Source organism: Zootermopsis nevadensis, unplaced genomic scaffold, assembly GCF_977971745.1.
Source record: "Zootermopsis nevadensis isolate Lab colony 2312 unplaced genomic scaffold, Znev_1.0 Znev_ptg000020l, whole genome shotgun sequence".
NCBI lineage: Eukaryota > Metazoa > Arthropoda > Insecta > Blattodea > Termopsidae > Zootermopsis > Zootermopsis nevadensis.
Genome location: NW_028259152.1, coordinates 6,204,137 through 6,227,995, shown reverse-complemented (window position 1 = coordinate 6,227,995; position 23,859 = coordinate 6,204,137). Strand labels below are relative to the sequence as shown.

The following is a 23,859-nucleotide window of genomic DNA, read 5'->3' as shown; positions in this document are numbered from 1 at the left end:
TGGTCAAATGTTATATGGTAGTGAAGCCACACAAATTTAGACATTATACATATTGTGGTACCCAAGCTTGTGCAGGACGTTCCTCACTGGGCACTTCCCAAAGTTTATTTCTTATAATCATTCGAGGTGAATGTTTTCGTAGTTATGTAACTTGGATAAAATTATATCATTCCTTCAGACGTAGAGTAACCTTTATAACAGACACCTTGTTCATGATATTCGATTATCTGCACAGAACTATGTTGCATTCCTATACCAGATGAATGAAAATATGTGCTTTATTTGTATGAAATGGTTTGTTATGAATTACAGTTAATGAAGGTCTTAGATATTTGCCAGGCAACAGCTGTCAGGTTACTGGCATCTGAATCACTGCATATGAAATTGTAAGGTGTTTGGGAGAAACGCATCTTGGAACAATACTCGGAGAGCTGTGTGTGCATTTTTACTGCAGCAGGAGTGTGGAATGAAAACATAATAAAAATGTTTCAAATTGCAAATTATAAAATGACTATCATTTACTTTGCAGCATATATATATAACATATTTTAGAACAGCACAAGGCATTCATCACAATAATATCATATCCCATCCTTAGCGTCTTTTAAATACAAAGGAAAGAATAAGTCTTGTATATATCACAGTTGAGCTAAATTAGGAGGCAGAAGTTCCCTCCCCAGGATCGTCTTTCTCCTTGGAAGTGACATTGTCCTGGTCAGGCTTGGTGGGAAGTGGACGGTTAGCCATTTTACTGGAGCACTTGATGGTGCTTGTGGGTGGCACTTCTGTGTAAACATGAACTGCAGTGTCTGTTGGCTCAGTGTATTCACATAAAACAGAAATTGGTTGCTGCACCCTGCCACCCACAGTGGCTGACACCCTTGGCAAGATACTCTCACCCAGGGCACGCAAGAAGCTGAGTGGTCTGGCTGGCGATTTGTTGGACCCAGAGCTTGTGGTTGGCAAGGTAGTGGCACCTCCTCCAGGTAGTTCTGCATACAGATGCTGTTCACGGTCTCGGGGTTCCACGTACTCGCAGACTACCGCTGGTTGCCGGTTCCTCCTCACCTGTGCATAAGACAGAAGTTTGTCTGGCGATGGTGCTCTCGTGCCAACGCTGCACGTCGTAATCTTTTTCGACCTGTTCTGCCTTAGTCTGGGTGGCGGTGGTGACGGAGCTTGAATCACATCATACAGATTGTCATCGTCTTCGTCGTCGTAGTATTCAGCATTACGTGACGTGGAGGGCATGTTATTGTTGTTGCAACTTTCTTCAACCTTGATGAGATCATACAAATGTTCTATCATGTCTCGCGCTTCACTGTAATTTTCTGGGTCATCTAGTTTCTCTCGTAGTGACTGGAGGAGTTCCTGAGTCAGTTCTTCAGGCAGAGTCTGAGTCCACCTGTCTTCACATGCCACTTGTTCAGTTTGCCCCTCACTGACGTTATCTTCAGCGATGACCAGCAAACCTTGCCTCTGCTTCTGTTGCTGTTGCAACTCTGTGTACTCGTGCATGGACAGCCGGGATATAGACCGTGCTGTTACAAGACCCCGTGTCCCAATGCCTTGGAAGAAAGTCGAGAACATGGTGAGGCAACTCGTTGTGGTGGGTAGCAGTATTATCCTTGCCTGCAGGCAGTACCCATTTCGCCGCAACCAGAGAATTCCTGTGATCGTAACGATGATGATCATTGCACACACCACCACTATGAAAATTAATCCCAGCACTTTCTTTTCGTGGTCCACCTCACTACTGTCTGCAGAACTGCTCCGCACCACACTCACAGCACTCTCACCCTTACTCATCTCTTCACACACTATCACCTCTCGTGATCCACACACCAGTTCAGTGTAGTTCCTCATATTTACAAAGCCCTGCGGCACGTTGAAACACCGTGCCAGTACCGAATCTACTGTGCACGAGCTGGTGTTGAAAATCTCATCCAGCGCTTCCTTCTCCGATGTCACCATTTTTTTCACCCACGAGATCAAGTTGCAGTGGCAGATCTGCGTAAATCTGTTGTCTGTTAGCCTTGTTCTTATTCCTGCACCGCCTTCTATAGCTTTCACTGCGAACCTCAGGGCTCCAGGGTTGAACTGATCTACTTCGTTACCCGCAAAACTGAATTCGTAAGTGCTAACTCCTGGCAGTGACTCGAATGGCATGTCCATTGCATCCGCTTCCAACCACTGGAATGTATTGTCGGTCATGACGATACGGTTCCAGTACTTCAGAACAAATCCTCGTGATAGGATCTTCTCGAACACATTATTATTGAAGGTTGCTTTGGCTACAGTTATGTTCATGGCACCTTCCAGCACTTCAGACACCCTGAAAAAAAACACCAGTTGACCAGTTTTCCTTAAACTCTGTATGAACATAATTTCTTTGGACACCTCCCTCTTTTGGAACTTCATAACTTTCTGTGATAACCTGACTGCAGAAACATTTCCAATGAGCTCAAATCAGTGTACAGAGATCTCTCTCGTAGGCTAAAGCCAACAAACGAACAAACAAAAACAGAATAATACGTTTTAAGCCCCACTAGAAGACTGACTAAGAGATGGATGGATTGGGCCAGGATTATTTGTAGTAGCTTGCTTTAGTATCGACGGTGTCCGAACGTTCTGATTTTGCACAACAAAATAGTTTCGTGATTGAAATACACAGAAGAAGGCACATATTACAAAATTGGTTATGACTTCACATTCAAAACTCTGGCTATCTTCAAAGCACGAGTGACTTTCAAACGTAAGATTGTTTATTTCAGTCAACAAGCAAATCTATTCTACACCTCGCATGTCTTAATTTCACAAGCCTGGTATTGTATTAGGGACGATCGATCGGTTACCTGGAATGCTGAATAGTTAGGTTGGTTATGGCTGCCTGCACAGCATGGGATGCCAGCACCCGTATTCTGACGCCGGACATTTCCAAGTACTGGATGAGAGTACGGTCGCTGAAGGCACCCGCTTCCACGCGATGTAGAGACGTGTTCTGGAACACCACGGAGAACAGCGTGTTGGCACAAAAGGCGTCGCGTCGAACTGTACGCACTTCCGCGTCCACTAGTCGTACCTCTGCCGCTGACGAAGGGAACGCGCTCTGAGGTAGTTCTGCCATGATCACGTTCTGCAGCAACACCTGAACGAGCAGAAGCTGTTGTTCATCGTGGTCCTATGCGAGAGAAACAACCTTACCTGTGGATTGGTCCCCTGTGGCGTATTGCTTTTAAGAGCCCTTATCAGCTTCGTCTAGACATAAAGTTAGATCAGCATTCCATAGCATCTCCATTGCGTTTTGGACTGGGAAAAGACAGTCCTCCATAGGTACAACCAATTCAGATTTGGCTACAAGTTTACTTACCAGATTCTCATGACAGGACTTCGAGCCTTGACTCGGTATGCAACTATCAAATTCTGAGGAGTAACTGTTATATATTTAGTACAGAATAATGTGTCGGGGGAGACGAAGTAAATCTCCACATATTCTTAATCTCGGCACTGGATGAAAATGGAGGTGAGTGATCAGTATCACGCGCCGGCCGTTTTTCCACCTGGGAAATGGCACCCTGTACACAGCAGATAGTAGGATGGCTTGAGAAAAACCTCTGCCGGGGATCGAACACCGGTCTAGTACGTAGTCAGCCACTTTACTGATTGAACTATCCTACTTCACACTCCGTGGAGGTGCGTGTTTTATCAACACTGGAAGTACTGTTAATATAAATTTAATTCTGTTGCACAGTGGGCTGCCTGTGCATAAAAACTAGTGTTTCAATGTCGATCTACATATATTATCGATAATTTGAATCTCTTTAAGAATATTTGTTTGCAACAGTTTATGACAAACCACGTCCCAACACTAGTGGACGAGACGAAGTGTAATTTACTTCAAAAAACTGTTTATATTAAAAACCGTAATTTAGGGACATTTTTTTATTTCTTTGTCTTCGTTTAAGAGTATGAGTACTACAGAACCCTGGTAGCTCTTAGTTAAGGTCCTTCGTTCTGTGTGGAAGGTCAGGGTTCGGTTCTCGGGAAGAGCGTCAGGAGTTTTACTTGCACACTGGATCTGACAACACATCCATCGGGTTCAGGAGGTATCTTTACCAGAGGGAGAGAGAGAGGGGGGGGGAGCAACGAGTACAGAAAGTGTTGCTGGCCAGTGTTTCCTGTGGGACCGCGTGGAGTCCCACCTCCACACCGAAGATATTAATCTGTATTCTGTGGAGGCAGAGGATGTCGTATCTTATCGGGCCTGAAGTCTGAGAATTTGGCTGTCATAAGAAAGATAATTTGAGAATTTGCTCTCATGAGATTGTCATATATTCATTGTAGCATTTCGCCTTTTTGTACTGAGAAAAGTATATTTTTTGCTTGGCCATTTTAGAAACTGACTGCCAAACAAAAATCCCTCCAATGCACATTTTGAAATTTTAAGCAGTAACTTGTAGTAAGATTTTATTTGGATTATTAAGTTGTTTTGATTTCTTTCCGAACAGTTTGAGCAGTACAGTGAATGTGGCAGCACTTAGCTGATCAAGGCTCTTAAACCATAAACGAATAACACACTAATATACAAACATATATTAAAATCACTTTCCGCAGAATAACATAAGTTATGTACAGCAATTCTTAGGAATGAAATTGACCAAGTCAGTTGCATGTTTTCTTTCTCCGACGCATCATATATATTCAAGAAAAACTCTTCTGGGATGTTGCGCCGTGTACTATGGTAGAACTTAACTGAAGTTTACCGGTGCGCGCGGCTTGCTCATGATGGAGGCAGTAAGCACCTCTGAAACGTCGGTAAACTACTACCATACTGCACGGCGCAGCATCCCAGAAGACAGTCATCTTCATATTGGCCGCCGTGAGAAACTGAAATCCCATTTGGTATGTTCAGTCATTGAAAATTGGCTGTTGGTTCTTGATTTTTCCGTCCACCTCGCGAAACTCCGCAGAATTTGCGTGCGATCCCTAGTTGGACCGTATACTAGTATCACGCTGTCGCTAGCTAACCCAGATTCTAGTCTGTGAGGACTTCGATTCCTCTCAACGTGGGTTCGCTTCTTACCATTGCGGCTGGTCCATGGCGCCCGACCGTGGTTGGAGTCTCGAAGGAGAAGGCTTGTTTGAACAGCTCGAGTCGCGGGACATCCTTGACGGTGATGGCGAGGATCCAGGAGAAGGCAGAGTTCTGCACGATGACGTGGGCGCAGCGAGAGATGACGGCAGTGAGAGGGCCGCGGACGGCCCGGAAGGCGTGCGTCTCCACGACGGCGCTGCCGCAGTCGACGACCTCGAGCAGCGTGTGCGGGGCCGAGAGGTTGAGGAATGCGTGGCGCCGCACCACCAGACGCTCCACGTCGCTGAGACGCACCCGCTGCAACGCCCACACCTGCGAGAATGTGCCGGCCAACAGGCGTAGCTCTCCGCGACACCGCGTGACATTCAGCTCCAGCATCTCCGGCGGAATGGAGCCAGCGTCCAGTTCCACTGTCTGCGTCACACAGTACACGTTCTTACATTTCAACTGAAACCAACTCTTAGTCCTTCTGCAGAGAAGCTGATGCCCAACTAGTCAAGAAATGACCCGAGGCTTTAAAACCGTGTTCACAACAGCCCGACACTGGACACTGGCCTGAGACAGTTAAATCCAGTTCATACTCTGGCATTATAGTTTTAAGCCATTTTGATAATACCGCCTCATTTATACTTCTCTCATGTGGTCATTTCTGATTTTTCGACTAAAATTTGGGTGCTATAGGCCCCGCATCTCACATTACTTGATTTGATCACCCTAATAGGCCTAATGTTTGGTAAAGATTACAATATTCTGAATTTTGAAGTCAGAATCATTTCAAGAACATCTAATGCGGTCACGGATATACGTTCAGACAGACGAAGTACGTTTGGAAGAAACGCGGGGGGGGGGGGGTAGTAAGCAGTTTTTAATATTGTTATAGACCGTTGGAGAGTCTGTCTTCAGTTATGAAATTTCTCGTTATCGTTCCCGTAAATTTTGGATACGTTTACAGACTTTCATATAAAATATGGAGAAGTCACGTGAAAATGTGGAACCACGGTGTCACTAGGCGCACAAAAAATCGTTGATTCAAATTAAAATTGTTTTATTTAAATCTCTGTTATTCCGTTAAGTTCAAATTTTACAGTGGTAACTTTTCACCGCATTTCGAAACTAGCCCGTCAGTTTCATGGTTGCAACCTTCTATTATATTTGTTCGCTTAGTCTCCCAACAAATATTAGGCTTCACGCAGCCTTGGAACACTTGTTGTGATAACAGTTTGCCGAAGTTGTTTAAGTCGCAGAACAGAAGCTGCAGCCCCATGTCTTCACTGACATGTGAATTTGTATCTGACGGTGAATGTGAAAGTTATCCAATCACCGCGATGAATGTTAATATAGAATTAATATTAATATTGTAAGTCGAGAAACAATACTTTGCATATTTTCCGGTAAGTTTTACAACACCACGGATGATGTACACATACACGGGTACAAGATCATAAAACAGGTGTTCCAAAACTTTATATGCACACAACCATTACATACATCAGCATTGTGTACATATCTTTTTGGGACACTTTGTACCTCAGATAATTAGAACGAGAATTCAGTGACACGAAGCTTCCATTTGTTCATTTTGCACATTTTTCCATATGGCCACTGACGATGCTTTTCTCATCCACGTGTTGTTTACGTCCTCGAATGACAAATGTACGGCGAAGGTGCATAGCCTCAAGGAAAACGAGTTTGGTAGTCGGACGATTGGATGGTGGTCATCTTTTCCTGCGTAGCTTACAACCTTGGTTTGAGTCTGGTTTCATCGTTGATCACAGAAAGGCACTGTAGTATCATTTCCTGAGCAGTTACAACTACATGCAAGTGCTGTAATTTTGGTATAATCACAAATAATTCGTAAGTTATGAGATTTGAATTTCTTGCAACGGTGAAAATGTCAGGATGGTCTTATGGGTTGTGACGTCGCGTGGACTTGTAACAGAGTATCACGGTTTGAGAGAAACACACTGCCTCCATCTTCTGGGCTCACAAGTTATTTAACGGCGCTTTAAGTACTTCCCAGCCTTTCCTGGAGGGACCGAGGAAAACCATGAGAGAGGACCCCCCCCCCCCCAGGGCTGCTGAACGTAGACAGTGTGTTTCTTTGAAATTCTGGTATCAATATACGAGTCCACCACACGACCTTGAACCCCACATTATCCTTGTTCGATCGCTCTTAGGTTTCATTACAACAGTTTTGTGTACATTTCTCACTTCTTCATGCGTGTTCATCTCACTCTGTTGATCTAAGAAGGCATCTCAACAGTATAAGGTGAACAGTAAAGCAGGTCTGCATATCATGAAGTGCTGCATCCTCCTGTTACCACACCTTTTATTTCTTCTTCGTTGAAAGTGGAAGACCTTAAAGCGGTTGAAATTGTAGTTCTGCGTATTTAAGTTTGTAGACAAGATACGTGAAGACAGTTCTGAATTGAATATAGCGCATATCCGAATTTAATCTCCTTTTTATCATTTTAGTTACCAGCGTTCCTCCGAAACGTTGGAAACCACATACAAGAATACACGGCTTCAGAACGCACACATATGGCGACCACAGTCGCCATATTCACCGACGTGAGAATCTCGCATCTCGGACTCATAAGGTTTTGTTTTTTGTTCAGCATTGTGTAGTGCACATTGATTGCTGGGCGGTAAAGTTTCTTATAATCAGTGATAACCATGATGGCTACGACCGTGTTTTCTTTATGCACAAACTGTGAGAGCTTAAAGCCACCGAAAAGTGCTAAAATTAAGTTTATTGTGATAGCGTTGTAATCATTTGTGGAAACTTCATACATAAACATCGGTCCTGAGTTGTTAGCTTCAGGTTTTCAGGATACTGTCTGCAGTATACGAGTAAAGTAATTATTTCTATACCCTGCTCCTTTGCCAAACTTGTTCCTTTCAGGGCGTGTTGAAGGTTGACTAGTTTTGTAAGCTGACAGAAGTTACGCAGCCTCGCAGTGGAGCAGAGATGGTCGTAGGCATCGTGTCTCGTGCTTTCTCCTTTCTTTGCAGTTGTGTTTTCAATTTGATGTCGGTTAACGTGCCTGAAGTGAATTTCGATAGTTTTCTACATCACCACTCTTTTGCCCCTCATACACTTAAAAATTACCCCGTGGAGCAGAGTCAATCAGAAACTGTCAGTCATCGCAGTCGGTCAAGAAACTCCCTGTCTTGTATGAAGTCTGAAAAGTCATTGCCATGTCCACAAGAGCTCGCCACTGGACCCTATCCTCATCCAATTGAATCAATAACACGGGATGAACGGGAAATAAGTACGGGGAAGATGAGATGGTATTAAAATGGATGTATAAATAGTTTGTAAGAATGTGGACTGGTTTGAAGTGACTCGGGTTATAATCCAGTGGCTGATTCTTGTGAACACGGTAATGATTCTTAGGATTTCGTAGAAGTATGAGAATTTACTGACTAGATGAGGGACAACCAGCTTCTCAAGGACCTTGCTCATTGCACGAGAAGACAATCTGCTCTGTTCTTGTAACGTAAAAGCAATAGGCCTTCTACCCTTCAAACTGTGGAGATGTGCATCTCCCAGTAGCCATATGTATCCAGAAAGTTCACGAAGGAACGAAACCCGCCCCCCCGCCAGGGTTGAGGGAGTGCGTACATTTGTCTTTCTCTAACTTTTTTCTGATCGGAACTAAAGATTTTTTTAAGCTCCATCATAATTTGTTCTTCGGCGGTTCTCGCTAGGAGACATGAAACTCTTTCTTTGTTTCCTGATGTCATGATATTAAAAATCCCTGACGGCGCACTGCCCCACACTACATTGGACTGCCGTTCTTTCTGAAATAATTTCATACATGATTATAATGATGACACATGGCTTTATGACTCACGATTTGTTATGAACTGAGACTGGCGGCTTCCTATGCTATAACACGTAGGTGAAGGGCAGCGGTATTAGGATTGGATAACAGATTAACTCGGCTGTATTCAGGATTTTATTTTGCAGTTATTTAAGAACAATATTTTCACATAATTTCTCCATCTGCCGTGTTGTTCACGTAAACTTCTGTCTTCATCGCCGAACTTATCAAATGCATTTTTTCCCTAAGACACGTTGTTCGTGTCGTTTCTAATTTGCGGAGTAATTTCAACCTGTAAACAGACATATCTGCCTGTTGCTGTAGCATGCTTATCCGTCATATGATATTTAAACTTATTTTAACTTTGTGCTTGTTTAGAGTACAGAGAGGAAAGAGAACACTTAGAAGACCCAGACGTGAATAGGAGGACAGTATCAGAATGTAGCTCAAAGAAATAGGGTGTGACGGATTGGACTCCAGGGATGGGCTTTTGTGGACACTTTGATGAACCTTCGGATTCCATAAAATTCGGAAAATTTCTTGACCAGTTGAGTGATGTTCAGCTTTTCAAGAATGATTCTGGACTATTCAGTTATTAGAAAGCAGAGGTTTACTTTTTGTGTATTAGATACAATTTATGTATAGTATTCGGTAAGTAGTCTACTTGGTTCATATCACAGCCAAGGCTGTAAATGTTTCTTCACTACATCAGTATTTTCAGAAAAACGTCAGTTCGTTCCTTAAAGTAGGCTACGATCACTTCCTTTCCACGTCTTCTGTTTCTCGTCTGTATTCAATACGTCACTTCATCAGTTAATACAGCATCGGTAAATAATATCAATAAGCTCGCTTATGTGAAAGAGCTGTAGAAAGCTGATTGATAAAAACACACATCGACTTAAATGTGTGGGCCTGTTCGTAATGAGAAGATCGGCTGTAACATGTGCACATGTCATGTCTCCGACTTTTTACAAGCAGTTAGTATGTGTGCTGCGTCTTATGTAAGTTCTGAGACATCTTTTTCTCTGCCGACATCATCATCGTTTTTCTGTTCAGCGATACACTGCACAAACGCCGTGGTTAAAATCTGGATGTAAGAATTGTGTCGTTGTTACAGTCTACTTCAGTGAACTTTGACCCTTTGGGAAAGCACTGCCAAGTTAAATGGTGTCTTTTTTATTGGCTTACAATTGAAGTCATTAGGAGCTATCAGAAGGAAGCCATTATTGAGATACGAATATCTTAAGATTGGGATTCTTGTAGAGAACTAAGCGCTTATTAAGATGGCTGTCTTCCGTGCAGTCTGGTAGAATTTTACCGACGTTTCAGAGGTGTCTGCTGCCTCCATCATCAGGGCGACCGCCTCAACAACCCAGAAGACAGCCATCTTAACATACTTTGCCAATTTTCTGTAGGTGTGAAAGGTGGTCTCTTACTTTGGAGGAAGAACACAAATTACAGATGTTTTAAAACGGAACACTCAAACAATATTCGGACCTAACGACGAAGCAATTGAGTAATTTAGGATATCGCATAACGAGGAACTTCCTGATTGGTACAAGTTGCCCAATACTGTTGGGACAGTATCACCCAGGGGACTGCAGTGTACTGGGTATATTGCTACGATAGAGACAAGGAATGCACACGAACTTTTGAGGGAAACCTCTTGGAATTGTCCGCTTGGAAGACCTGCATGGGGATGTGAGGTGGATATAACTAATTGTGAATAGTGTTTGGTGTGCTCTGGTAATAGCGGCATTGAACCTTGGGTTCTGCTACCACACCGGTAGTTAAACAACTAAAAAGTCAATCAGTACAAACTGTTGAACGAACGTTTTGCTGTTTTATATTCTCACTTTTCTGAGGCTTGTGAGCCACAATGTTAATATTTGAGGTTTTCACGGCGGTGAGTTTGAAGATGGCTGGCTGTCTTCTGGGTTTTTGCGCCGTGTAGTCAGGTAGAAGTTTACTGACGTTTCAGAGATGAACTTCTACCAGACTACACGGCGCAACAACTCAGAAGACAGCCAGCCATCTTCAATGTTAACATTGCCATATTGCAGCTTGGGATTTTATCTTACGAAGGCCTTCCCTGGTGATGTTGAATTTTTAAGACGTTACCATGGCTATGAAGATATCGTATTGTGACTTATGTTGCCTCTGCAAATTTTCTGTCACAATTTCTTACACAATGAATGACAACAAGCCTTCCGATAATTATCGAGTTTTAATTATTTAAAAGTTTATGAGATTATTGACCTTGTTCGAAATGGTACATTTGGCAACGTTGCATCAACCTGTTTAGGAAGGGTCTTCAGAAGGGAAGCTTTTTATAAGGGGAGAAGCCCCCCGCCCCTTGTCCATCGCTCTCACAGTACGTCCAACCACCATGCTGCACTTGACTTGCAGCAACTGGTTTGGATGATGGAGACTTCTGAGGAGGAAGTACCATACAACTGGTTTGTTTTCTTTATTTTCTGAACTCTTCTCACATGCTTTTCTTGTCTTATTTGTTTGAAAATGAATTTCCTGGTGGGCGAGTCAGACAAGACATTATCCAGACTGAATTCATTACAGATTCTGAAAACGTTGAGACGGCTCACGGCCCACAAATGGGCTGCAAGGGAAAACATGCCTGAACATACGCAGACAGAGTCTGAGCGGAACAGAAATGCTGTTCTGACCTCGGGGGGCCAGAAATGACAAATTTATTATAATTCCATCGAACTTTACGAATAAAGCGCATATAATCGCATAACAAAACCTGGAAGTGTAAAATCTATGTCGACGACGACGTAATAGAATTCATCTTGAAAAGCTGACAGTCTCTCACCTAACAAAGAAAACTCTATACCCTTTGTGGTACCCGACCGTTTGTTGCTGTTTTCAAGGAGACCATCACAGGCTGTGTCATAAGTCAGCTGAATCTAAACCATTTCCTCACATCCTGTTTAATTAATCTGATAGTATCCTACCATCTCCGCCGCTGTCTTAATTTCAGATTCTTGTCTAAAAATGTCACATGAGCCATCTGAAAGAAAGAATCAGTGACATTGTTAATTCTGTAAACGCCAGACTTTCTTACTCGCATAGAATACTGACGCGTGTACAGGACGATGAATGTGACTCACATCGAACGTCACTAACGACGTAGGTAAATTTTCAGTTTCCCTTTCGTTCGGGTATCATACATATTTCTGGAATTGCATTTTTTTCCCGGAACAGTCAGACTCAAAAACCGCAAAGTAACTTTACGGGCATATTATATGTACATCACATACTGAGTATACATTTATTGACAAAATATTTCGTTTCTGACTCATACTGTCCCACAGACGCATTTGGTTGTATCTGGTCCGTCCGCAGCAAGCAGTTGCTGTTTCACAACATTCCAAATGTATACTTGTAATCTTATTGTTAGAACAAAGCCTGCCTTTCTTCTACATATTCGTGTTTTGGATGAATTTACTTACACGTAAATACATAATCGTAGCTCACCAATAGATCTTCCTGTTCTTGAACCAACGAAGCGTGTTCAATAAAAGAGACCTGATGGTGTTACACTCGCATTTATTAGGTTATTGCTTGCTCTGTTAGATATCTGTTAACGTGTAATCACAATAAAATGCCCTCGGATGTTCCTTATTCAAGAACCTCGTAGATCGCGTAAACTAAAATCCACTTCCGGCCTTCATAACGTCTCCTTAGTGCATCTCTGCAAGACTCGTGATTGTGCCACATGTGGGTATGACGTTGTTAGTTATTAACAGCGGTTCTCAAGTGAGGCCTCTAGTTGCTTCCATGATGATTGTATAGAAACAAGGAAGTAACCGAGATTCGGTTCCTGGCAGGGGCACTGATTTCCTATTTGCCGTCACTGAAACCAGCCGGTAGGTACCGGAACTGAAGCGGCTGGAGCGTGAGGCTGACCAGTTAGCAGTTTGTTATGCTTGAGAATCGCTGTACGGAAGAATATTGACAATTTCAATTGGTCCAGTTCGTTTTGTTGCCGTAATTTCAATCAGCCAGGATTATAAATTTTCTTTTTCTCTTTACACTCACTATGTCAATTTATTTATTGATTTTATAAAGGAGAAGAACATCTCGTATTGCTTATAGTCGCCATCATCAAGGGGATCGCCCTGATGATGGAGATAGTAAGCTGTCTGAAACGTCGGTCAGTTTCTACTACATTATACGGCACAACACTCTTATCCATGATAACCTGGAATTTCATCTCATGTTGTGTTTTGTAGTGCATACATTCCCCGCCAAACCAAATATCTTTGCTATCCTGGACTTTGAAGTGGTTAAGTCCAACTTCGTGTGACGTGCCTGAATCGACGCCCCACTATCAGTTTATGTATTCAACTACTGGATGGGGTAAGTGCCTCCGGTACCCACGAAATAGGATTTTACTAGGTGGTACTCTCAGCCATTTTACCACTGCTCGCAATCAAACCCCGGTTTAGTATAAATATGGTCATGTAAATATAGATCAAATACAATTTCCAATAGAGTTTCACTAACTTAATGTTCATCCCAGTCAGAAGTGTAAGGTCTGAGAGAAAAAAGAAAAATTCAGAAGTTACAATCCAGATTTTTCAAAAAGGCGTACATCTTCTGCGGTTTTACACACCTCATTGGTCGTGATGTTAATTTATTGCAACTCTTGCACAGTTTACTGCATTTACATACATTATTTTTCCCTTATTCAGTTAAGCACACACGATATCCAGATGTGTTTAAAACAGGACTTACAAATCTTCATGAGACCTAGGTTGTCGTCTGGCCAGTTTTTGCGCGACGAGGCTTTCTTGTAAGGAAAAAAATAGATTTGAGCTTCCTTTAAAGTAGGAGCTATGTTGAACCGATAACCGACTTCACGAATCAGAATCCTTGAGACAGTCGAAAAATAAATCAAGAAATTCCCAGCCTTGTATGGAACCAGATGCTTTATTATCGTGTTCTCAAGAGCCTGCCTTTGTCGCCATCCTGAACTGGTTGAATCCATACTGGTCTTCTGTCGTAACGACGTTTTTTGGGCTTGTAGGTAGATACCAGAGGAGCGCACAGCTTCCATTTTAATTTTTGACGATACAACCCTTCTTCGCCGTGAGAACCTCAAGTCTCAAACTACTGAATCCAATACACCCCCTCAAGCCACATTTCTTTCAGACAAATTTAATGGTATTCAGTCTTCCCTGTCTTTTCTGGTTTTGCAGCTAAAATCTTGTAGCTTTTCAATTTATCATCTCCCTTATGCGGTTTACATGTTCCACCAATCTCATCTTCCGTGTTCTGATCACACAAATATTTGATGGAGAATACATTGTGTTGGTTTTCATTTTCCTTATACTGAACGAATACTGACCAAAATTAAAATTCTCCAGGCAACTTTTAATCGGTAATGTTATTGTTTTAGGAGACCGAACACACATGTGGACGGACAAGACTACATTACGCGTTCACTTTTGCATTTCGTGTCCTGGAGAGCTGGATGTAGCTAGTGTCTTTAAGTAAAATACATACCGTGGGATGTAAAAGCGCACAATTTTCCCCAGCATTCATGTTTAATTGAATATAACGCTCATGGACCCAAAGACCGGGGGGGGGGGGGGGAACGACCACTTATAAGAACTGTATGGAACTTCGTTATGTACGGTCTATACATATAAGCTGGTCGGAGTCAGAGACAAGGCAAGGAGTGAATGTGATTGAAAGAAAACTGTGACGAACAGGAAGTGAGGAGCTGATGTGTGTTTCAACCACTGCTGTGGGAGATACAAAAACAGCTCAGACTACGTCAACACATCCAGTGGTGGCGGATGTGAAACGGATTCATGAACCAGAAGCCAGAGAATGAATATGCTTGTCATAACGAAAGAAAACTGTATGAAAATAGATCTTAGTCAGTAAAGTGACTGATTGGCTGCGGGTATGAGGACAGGGGCTCGGTTCCAGGTTGGAGCAGCAATTTATTTTTCCTCTGCAACGTCCAGACATTATGGGGCCCACCCAGTTTCATGTGAAATGAATATGGGGGCCGTTTCTCGTAGAGTTCAGCTCCAGGAGCGTGAAGATGGCACTCAGCTTCACCTTATGCCAAGGTTAAGAATGTGTGGAGATTTACCTCCAACTTTCCCACGACATCGTGCATGGTATGCTTATGCACAGAGGCAACATTACCTTCACACGTTCAATAAACAAGGTGCACTGCGTTGATTGCGTTAATCTGTCTCGGGAAATGGTTCGGTAGCTACCTTTTGTGAACGCGGTAATGAACCTCCGTGTTTGTGGTATGGAATTTGGTGAACTCATTGTAACCACTTATTCATAAAACGAGTGTCTGGTCTGCAGTGATCTCCAGTTGAGCCGACATTCGTTGGCACATTAGTTACTGAGACGATATCACCGAGTAGCTTAGGGCATGATACTGTGGCATCCAGTTTAATATTATCTTGCCTCCACACCAAGGTTTCCCAAGTGATCTCCCGCCTAGAGTTTTGTGTGCATTCTCATATACCCGTGCCTGCGACATTTCTCATTCATCATTTGATCATACTTTGCCGAAGAATATAAATTATGAAGCTCCTGATTATGTAATTCACATTGCATAACGTCAACGCTCAGTATTATCTCCAGATTATAATAAGATTATGGAATGACAGACTTCATAAAATTCCGTCCGTTCAGTTAGAAGTTTTACACTCCGACAGTCGGACGTATTCAGGCTCGAGGAGAAGACGTAACAGAGATTGAATGTGTGCACATTCAGAGTGTTCTGGGCTCTTAAGTTTTCGTCAAGATTATTTTTATGCTGCAGTGACGGCTAGGCCACTCACCTGCTTACTCTGCGACTGCGTCACGTAGGCTTGTAAATTTTACTTGAATTAGTAAGTTCATGAGCTCAGCATCAGAACAGGCCCACGAGCGATTTATTCTGTCATACTCATTGTTTGATTTAATGACGCATGTCTCATACTGCACGTGCAGATGTTCCTTTGTGTCGGAACGTAATATTAGTGCGCTGTCTCTGGGCATTAAAAATTGCAGTGATTACATCAAGGCCAATAAGGTGTGACAAATGACAAAGAACGTAATTAGAGAAATTTTCATTCCTGAATGAAATGCGATTTTCCACCCTTGTTGTTACTGGAACTCAGTAAAAAATTAAACTCACGGAGGCGAACAAAAGATGGGTTGTTACGCCATGTATGGTAGAAGTTCAACGACGTTTCAGAGGTCCTTGTTCCCTCCACCAGACTACGCGGTGCAACAACCCAGAAGACAGCCAGCTTCAGTGATAATGTGAATTGTAGTTTTATGTGTTGTAACATCGTATATTCTTGTGAATGTTTATGATGCAGCAAGAATTTTTCGACATTAAACTAAGAAGACCACATTCCGCAATTAAAGTACGTTTATTCTCTGAATGGGCCCTTTTTGTGTCTACACAAGGCGAGCCGCGGGTCCCAACATAAAATAGAGCATGCGTTGACTGGCTGCACTGCTGTGGGTCCACTTTCACTCGCCCTGGTTTTGTTATTTGACTGTTATTTAACGATAAATTAAATTAACGTAAATTGGAAAGGTTCGAAAGGAGAAGTAGTTCAGACCTAATTTAGGATACTTTTCTACCATATTCCTAGAAGGAAAACCACCAGATCAGATGGTCCCCGATCGGGTTTCGAGCCGATTACCTTCGGACAGGAATCAGACGCTTTGCTGGTGTCTAGACTCATTTGCACATGTGTTTGTCTCTTTTTGTACTGTGTGAGTTTCATTCTTTTGTTTGCATACAGCGCAGCGGAGCTTCAAACGGAAATATAAATACGTAACATTAGTCATTAGCGGCCATTTCTTAGAGACTTGCCACCAAGGACACGCATACTCAGGGCATATAAACCCAGAACAATATCCTTTTTGTATGTCGTTATATAATTCTGCTTTTAGGTTTGTCGGTACTGGAGTCTGCATATGCGCGCATGAATAGAGACGGACGTTTTGGATAGCTAGGTAGTAGGTATACTACTGACAGGCAGATATGTAGGCAGGTAGATGAATGGGTAGGCTAACGGACAGACGTCTGCATTAAGTGAGGCGTGTTTAATTTACCGCACTAGCTCAGCAGTCGGTTACTGAGTGGGTAAGCTATAAGGCTGCTTCTGAACGCTTTCGTTGACCAGAGTTAAGAAGATATGACAGTCGCTACGAAATGTGAAAATAATCGAAAAGTACGTTTGGGCGTGTTTCACGAAATTCCCTCTGCAACTACATCGGACAAACGGGCCACAGGCCCTAACGTTTTGATACTCGGGGACTTTCTTCAGTCCTCGATGCCAGCAATCCCCAGTCTTTTACTCACGTATTACCGGACCCCATCTGCATCACACTGTTCTCCACTATGACGTCTAAACATAATAATACATTTGTGTCGTATTAAAATCGAAAATACGTCATTAATCTAGACAATGAACATTCGCAGTTAAAAGTTTATGTACGAAGGCATATAAAGTATTTTGTCATACGTACACGTCATGCAAGGATCTGCAGTACCTTATGTAACATGGTTCATCCTCCCATTTCTGAAAGGTCCAGCGAGTGACCCAAAACTCACCGATTCTTTATCCTCACTGACGCAGAAGGAATGAAGAATGAAAGAAAGGAAGGAACACAGACAAGACAAGTCAGTCGCTTAAAGCTTCAGCTAAAAACGAAGTGTGCCACTAGTTGTAAAATATTCCGCCAAATGAAACAAAATTTTGACCGGAAGACCTGAACAAGAGAGACCACTTGGAAGAGCTGGGGGCAGATGGTAGGATAACATTAAAATGGATCTTAAAAGAAACAGCATCTAAAGGTGTGAACTGGATTCATCTGGCTCATTATAGATTCTAGTGGCGGACTCCTGCGAACAAGGTCATGAGCCTTCGGTTTCTATAAAATGAGGGAAAATTCCTGACAGCTGATCGGCTGTCGGCGTCTCGAAGGATTGCATCCAATGGACCGAATGATTGTACGTAAAGAGGCCACGGGCTGTGTACAGAGGGCCTATTCGAGAACATTTCAGTTTTTTGAAACGTAATTTCACTTACCATGCCTCTGCCACGTTTAGACCATATTGGCCATGACTTCATTCACGTGGGTTCGCTACACCAATTGGAGACGGAAACTGTGCTTTATGTGTCTTTAGCCTCGTAGTGTGTTCCACCCCACTTTGTCGCAGCTGCTTACTTTTATTTGGTAACACCTTGGTCTGCTATAGTGGAGCGGTCACTCGGACCAGAATGTTCATCACCTGTTTCTCTCTTTGGACTTCTGTAACTTTTCCCAACTCTTGTGACCCCCATAACACATCCACGCAATTGCTTTACAGTAAACCCGATAGGCTTTTATCAAGTTCTTCTGGTATAACCGTGAACCGTTAACTAAATGGACGAGGTCGTTGATCTGATATTGGCGGAAGTTGCCAATTTTATACGTTGCCCAGCAAGTTTCTGACAAGAACTTGAAATTGCTCTGAAAGATTTTTATTGTGATATGGCGCCGATGGTTTGCGAAAGTCGAGCAAAGGTTGATGATACACATTCATTAGTGATGCTTGTCACGTGGTTTTTAAGGCCCGCGCACGATAACGATAATGATTGTTCCTCTGATGTCATTAATAAGGCCGGGTTTGAAACCCGCTTTTGGTAGCTTATTGTATTCTTCAGTCAGTCACAACACTTCCAGCTTGTCGTATATTATTTGGTTCCGGAGCCCAGTTCCTTTCTAATTTTACTTCGATTCGCTTTTTAGGAATTATATTCCCAGAAAAGAGTTCATAAAGTGTTTAAATAAGATGGCCAAAGATTACATTCTCGTATTTTACCTCTACTTATAGGCTGTATCGACGAGGGTCTCTAGAATTATTTCTGCTGCTCAGATGTTTAAAACTGAAACATATGAATGAAATATGGACGTTGTTTATTTTATTGCTACTCAGTTCACTCATCACATTTACTACCCACAGCACTAAAGATCAATAAATATATATTACCTGTGATAAGTCTGTATAGTGACTAGGCTGTTGGCTGAACGACTAGGATTCGATTCCCGGCAAGACATTTTTGCCGCAGCGTCCAGAGCGATTCTGGTGCACAATTTGGTTTATTACACAGTAAACCTGTGACGAAGGACTGCAGATTTATACAAATGCAAGGGGAAGACACCGCATTAAAGATCCTCAGGATTTCCCAAGTATCAGCAGGTCAAGCTGCTGCCAACCAATCCTAGGATTCATTACAAAAGAAGAAGAAGAAGTATTCTGAGGATAGTGTAATCTAGAGCAGTGGTATTCAACCTGGGGTACGCGAAGACATCTTAGGGCGTACGTGAAATTTAAAAAAATATATATATATATTATTTTATGATAAACACTGAATAATCAGTAATGTAATTTATTTTAGATGTAGATTATATACTATGTATAACTTGAATTATGCACCAACAACTTTGGTGGTACAAAGTTGAAGAGAAATTATATCTGGGGGTACGCGAACAAAAAGGTTGAATACCACTGATCTAGAGGGCTACAATAGGCAGGGCTAGGATAGGGAAGATAAGGAAGGCACAGAGAATTTTGGTGGAAGACAAAGAAGGCGATGGAAGGGTAGCAGACTGCAAGGATGGGAGATGATGAGTGGAACTGGTTCAGGATCACGCCCAACGTAGGGTTTCCATAATAGTGGTGTCCGGTGCTTGGTTTATCTTTTACTACCAGAAAGTCTGATTTTACGATTTCCTAAATACATAAACAACAGGAAGCATACTTCATGTGACGGCAACTTCATTCCATCTTGGAATCTTGTGAACGTTTTACTAACTTGGTAACAGAATTAATAACACGCAGTTTAACTTGCCAGATAGAGGATGTTCTTGACTTGAGATTGTAGGTCAGATGCCAGGGCATGTTTTGCGGTCACAGGCAAAGTTCAGCCCAGTCCATTATGCCGGAGTTTAGTTTTGACAGTCTAGTGACGGAAAAAAATGTCGTGTGAACGAGCTGGCGATATTATTTTGCCTATATTGACACTACGAATAGAAAGAAACGTATACTAAATTCATGGCACATTTAATTTGCTGCCCGCCCCCTCTCCAGGGTTGATGGAGACAAATACTCACCATTTACTATGAAAAGATTTGGATTGACTTGACGTGCTTGCTTGGATGATTTTAACAAGCATGAAGAGGGCTCGACTGCACTGGTTATTAACGCCTGTCGACACAAGCATAACTTTTAAAATAAAAACGTTAGAAATATATTATCGGCGAAAGGCAACGTCAGAATTTTAATTCTTTTTTTCGGGGAGTGTAGACAGTCTGCAGCCTTCTTGCTGTGAGTTAAATATATAAATCGGCATAGTGGAAAGACAGTCACAGTGGATGTTGATATCTGGGTTCATGCCCTACAGACGGAGAACATTTCACCGCCGTGTATGCCTTTGTCTGAGTTTTGGGATTCTTTGCGTTACTCGTACTGGTCCTGAAATGTGATAAAGTGATCGTTCATTCTTACGCATTGGTTTACATATACGTTCCTGAGATCTTTGTTTCCATTCACTTGTAGTTTACGTCCTCTTCATGAGATTCACACCGATACAAAAGTTCCAAAGTAACAGCAGAACCACATTGTTGGTCCAGCCACGCGTTCTTTCCCATTTCGTTGGGGCCGCGAGCGCCTAGCTGATCATTTCTGCTGTGTTCCAGTATCGCGAAAGTAAGGCAGAATACTTTCTAATTTTTCGTTTTCTCAAATTGTTAGCCGGGCTTGCACGGCTGACTTCAACACTTCGCCCCTGATATCACATAGATGATACATTGTGTGTCAGTTTTCCTGTAGTCTGCTCGAAAGTAGTTTATTTTCATAAAATGTACGGGAGAGGGAATTTGTGATACTGGATTGTAGGGAGACAAATATGGATCGTAAATCATACTGGAAAGGAACGAACATGAATCAGCATCAGATAAGTGTGGGTATTACGTAGGTGTGCAGGAGAGCAATTTTTTTCAATTACGCAAGAGAATATAAAAACCGAAGTACTGAGACAGTGAAATAATGAGATTCATATTTCATACTCACCACCAGTTGTCATTCGGGTGATGAAATCGACGATGATGACATGGGAAGGGAGAGGCGAGATACGTATATTTTAGTTGGAAAACCTGAAGGCAGACCGGGGCGTAAAAATAACAATATTAAAGTGGATTACGGATTTAAACTGGATTAAGCTGGCTAAGGGAATGGTTCGGTGGGAGGATTTTGTTAATGCGGTAATGAACCTTCGGTTTCAGTAAAAACACTATTAACCAGGTATACAATTTCATTTTCTCAAAGAGGTATCTACTCCATGGAATTTGGTACTGACTGTTCCAGTGTTTAGTCGGATACAGATAAACGTAGACTGTTAGAATTTAAAGAATAATAACGTGGAAGAAATGAAAACTTAATACGGAAAAACACGAAGACCAGTTGAGCCTGGCAATATAGTTTATATGTGGGAAGAGGTTGTAATTAACAGTGGACGAAGGAATTTGGCACAGGACAGCAAGATGGATAAGTATGTACGGTCTTCGTAAGCTGTTGTGTATGATTGTTGAATTTAAGCGGACGATGGATGACACGAAATGAATATTCAGACGGCACATTATGCCTCCCGCTTGCAAGCGGGGAGACAATTGGAAAGGTGTTTGTATATGAGACAGAAGACAAATACTACACAATTGACTTAAATTTGTGTTAAAAGCGTGTTCATAAGTGAACATTTGCCTGGGTCCACATAGTGGCTTGCCGAATAAAGTAAAAGAAATGGCATTTCGGCAGCCATCACCACACTTGCCTGTTTGCTGTCGAAGGAACATGTGACAGTTAGCCAGTGGGGGGCGGCGTTGGTGCAATTGCAGCCTTCTCGCATACAGATGGAGACGTCTGGTGACGGCGACGATGTTGTAGGTGCCGCTGCCGCCATATTAGTCGCGTGAATCAACATCCCGAACAAAAGCAATAGAAGTAAAAAGAGTAATGAGTTGCGGGCAGCATCTGTTGTTATAGTGCCACCCATTGTAAAACGACCACAACCATGTCGACACTCTAAATCTCGACGTCGTGACACGCACCGATGGATGCCATGGCCACCACTACCACGATCACGAGAAAGCACTTGCAGTCATACTGACAAACACACTCCGGTCACACTAGTAACATTCCTCACTGAGAGACACCGAGTGACTGAACCAAGGATTACTGCTGGACTGGACTGAACTGAGCAGACGGAGAAGCGGAGACGGAAGATGGCTTGCGCGTGCTGCCACCAGCAGCGGCTCGTGGCTACTGTAGTGAAGGGCATAAAATGAACGCATGATATCGTGTGCGTGTTTCATATCTGAATCTACCGTTCTTAACACTGATCGTTGCCGGGGAATTTCATTTTGACGTGTACATATGAAGTGTGTGTTTTACATGATGCCAAATTGCACTTTATTGAATGTCTCAAAAATGACTCATCGCACAAAATAAACAGCGCGTAACAATCATATTCCTCATTAGAAATTTCAGATATTATTTGAAACTCTTACAATATGGTAAATATTTTAACGAAATGCAAGGAGAAACATGATTTCATGCAGTGTAAAGACGACCATTGTGAATGGGTATACAATTTTAAAGTCGCCAGTATTCTTTTCCCAAAATTCTTGTAAGAATGGCAGATGACTACATTTATCAATCTTCCAGTTTCTCGCCCACTTCTACCATTTTGATTTTGAACTTTTCTGTGGCAAAAGGTACGGTAGAGTGAGTGGCTTACGCTGAAGACCAATCTGTCTTAACCAGGACCCTTCCAAGGTCTGTGTTGGATGCTTGGTGCAATCTGAAGTAACCACATTTCTTGGTCGTCTTGGTGTCAGACACATCCTATCCCGATATTCTGTCTGAAGAGAGCACAATACACGCCCTCTTTGTTTTATCCAGGTTTCGATCGTCAGCTGAACGCGGGCTGATGGATTCCAGTGCAAGTCTCGTGCCAACCGTTTCTCAGAATTTGGCTCAGTTCTGTGCCAACAGCACAGATTATGCCAACAGCGCCTGTAGGCTGGTCGGATACAATTATTTTAATTACAGACAATGCTTTCTGTGCCTGTGCATGCTTGCTTGGGTAGCCACTGAGTGTCAGACGGATCGCATATCACACTTTGAATTGTTTACATTATCACCCTGGACGGATTCTCCAACAAATAACGATCTTCAAGACGGCTTACGTTTACGTTTTTACTAACAATAAAACGGCGCTAAATGGAATGGAGACACCGAGGGTTTTGTCACAGACCTCCACGCACACTTTCACCGATCTTATCCAAAGTAAGAAGTTGGTAACCGTGTAGCATGATTAATGTGCTTGTTACTTGCAATGGAATATATACAAAAATACACGTTAATAAATAATGCTTAACGCATGCAGTAACTTACTTCATGGAGCGGAGTGTTGAAAAGCTGACTGTTCCTTAAGTTAACGAATTAATTTTATAGAACCAGAATGTTCATTTCTGTCTTCACAAGAGCCAACAACTGTATCTCCGAATCTCCATACCCAATTTCTTAAGGTCCATTTCGGCATAAACCTCATATTACGTAGATATCTCAAATAGTCTGTTTAGTTTTTTTGCCTATAATTTTGTGTGCATTTGTCTTCTCCATTATGCATCCCACATGTCTTACCCATCCCATCCTCCCTGATTTATGAACCTAATAGCAACTTATTAGGTGAAAGTATGAAGTATGAAGCTCCTCATTGTGTAATTTCTCCAATTTCATGTTAGTTTATTTTCCTTTATGGCCAGATATTGGTATAGGCTGTTCATTCTCAAACACCCACAGATTTTAATTGTTATGCATTT

General features: G+C 42.3%; 2 protein-coding genes across 9 annotated transcripts in view; one reads left to right on the top strand and one right to left on the bottom strand.

Annotated features, from left to right (window-relative positions):
* The window catches only part of hiw (MYC binding protein highwire), a 123,096-nt gene that overhangs the window by 61,926 nt on the left and 37,311 nt on the right, over positions 1 to 23,859 (top strand). The window lies entirely within an intron of this gene.
* LOC110827728 (uncharacterized) lies at positions 494 to 22,449 on the bottom strand. Of its 2 annotated transcripts, none has more exons than XM_022059647.2 (4): positions 21,803 to 22,449; positions 5,084 to 5,505; positions 2,856 to 3,181; positions 494 to 2,335 (listed from the first exon to the last, which is right to left on the bottom strand). In XM_022059647.2, the coding sequence occupies exons 1-4, from the start codon at positions 22,026 to 22,028 to the stop codon at positions 655 to 657; spliced, it is 2,655 nt and encodes an 884-aa protein (XP_021915339.2). In that variant the 5' UTR covers positions 22,029 to 22,449; the 3' UTR covers positions 494 to 654. The 2 variants fall into 2 exon arrangements, with proteins under 2 accessions (XP_021915339.2, XP_021915340.2); XM_022059648.2 differs by having other exon boundaries at positions 2,856 to 3,148; positions 21,803 to 22,446.

Bases quoted from the DNA above. Each gene is read 5' to 3' on its own strand.
- LOC110827728 (XM_022059647.2), bottom strand. From the start codon at position 22,028: ATGGGTGGCACTATAACAACAGATGCTGCCCGCAACTCATTACTCTTT. The intron at 5,506-21,802 runs GTGTGGTGATGG...TGACGCAGACAG, and splicing joins CTTCGACAGCAAACAGGCAA to TGGAACTGGACGCTGGCTCC. The intron at 2,336-2,855 runs GTAACCGATCGA...GTTTTTTTTCAG, and splicing joins CTAACTATTCAGCATTCCAG to GGTGTCTGAAGTGCTGGAAG.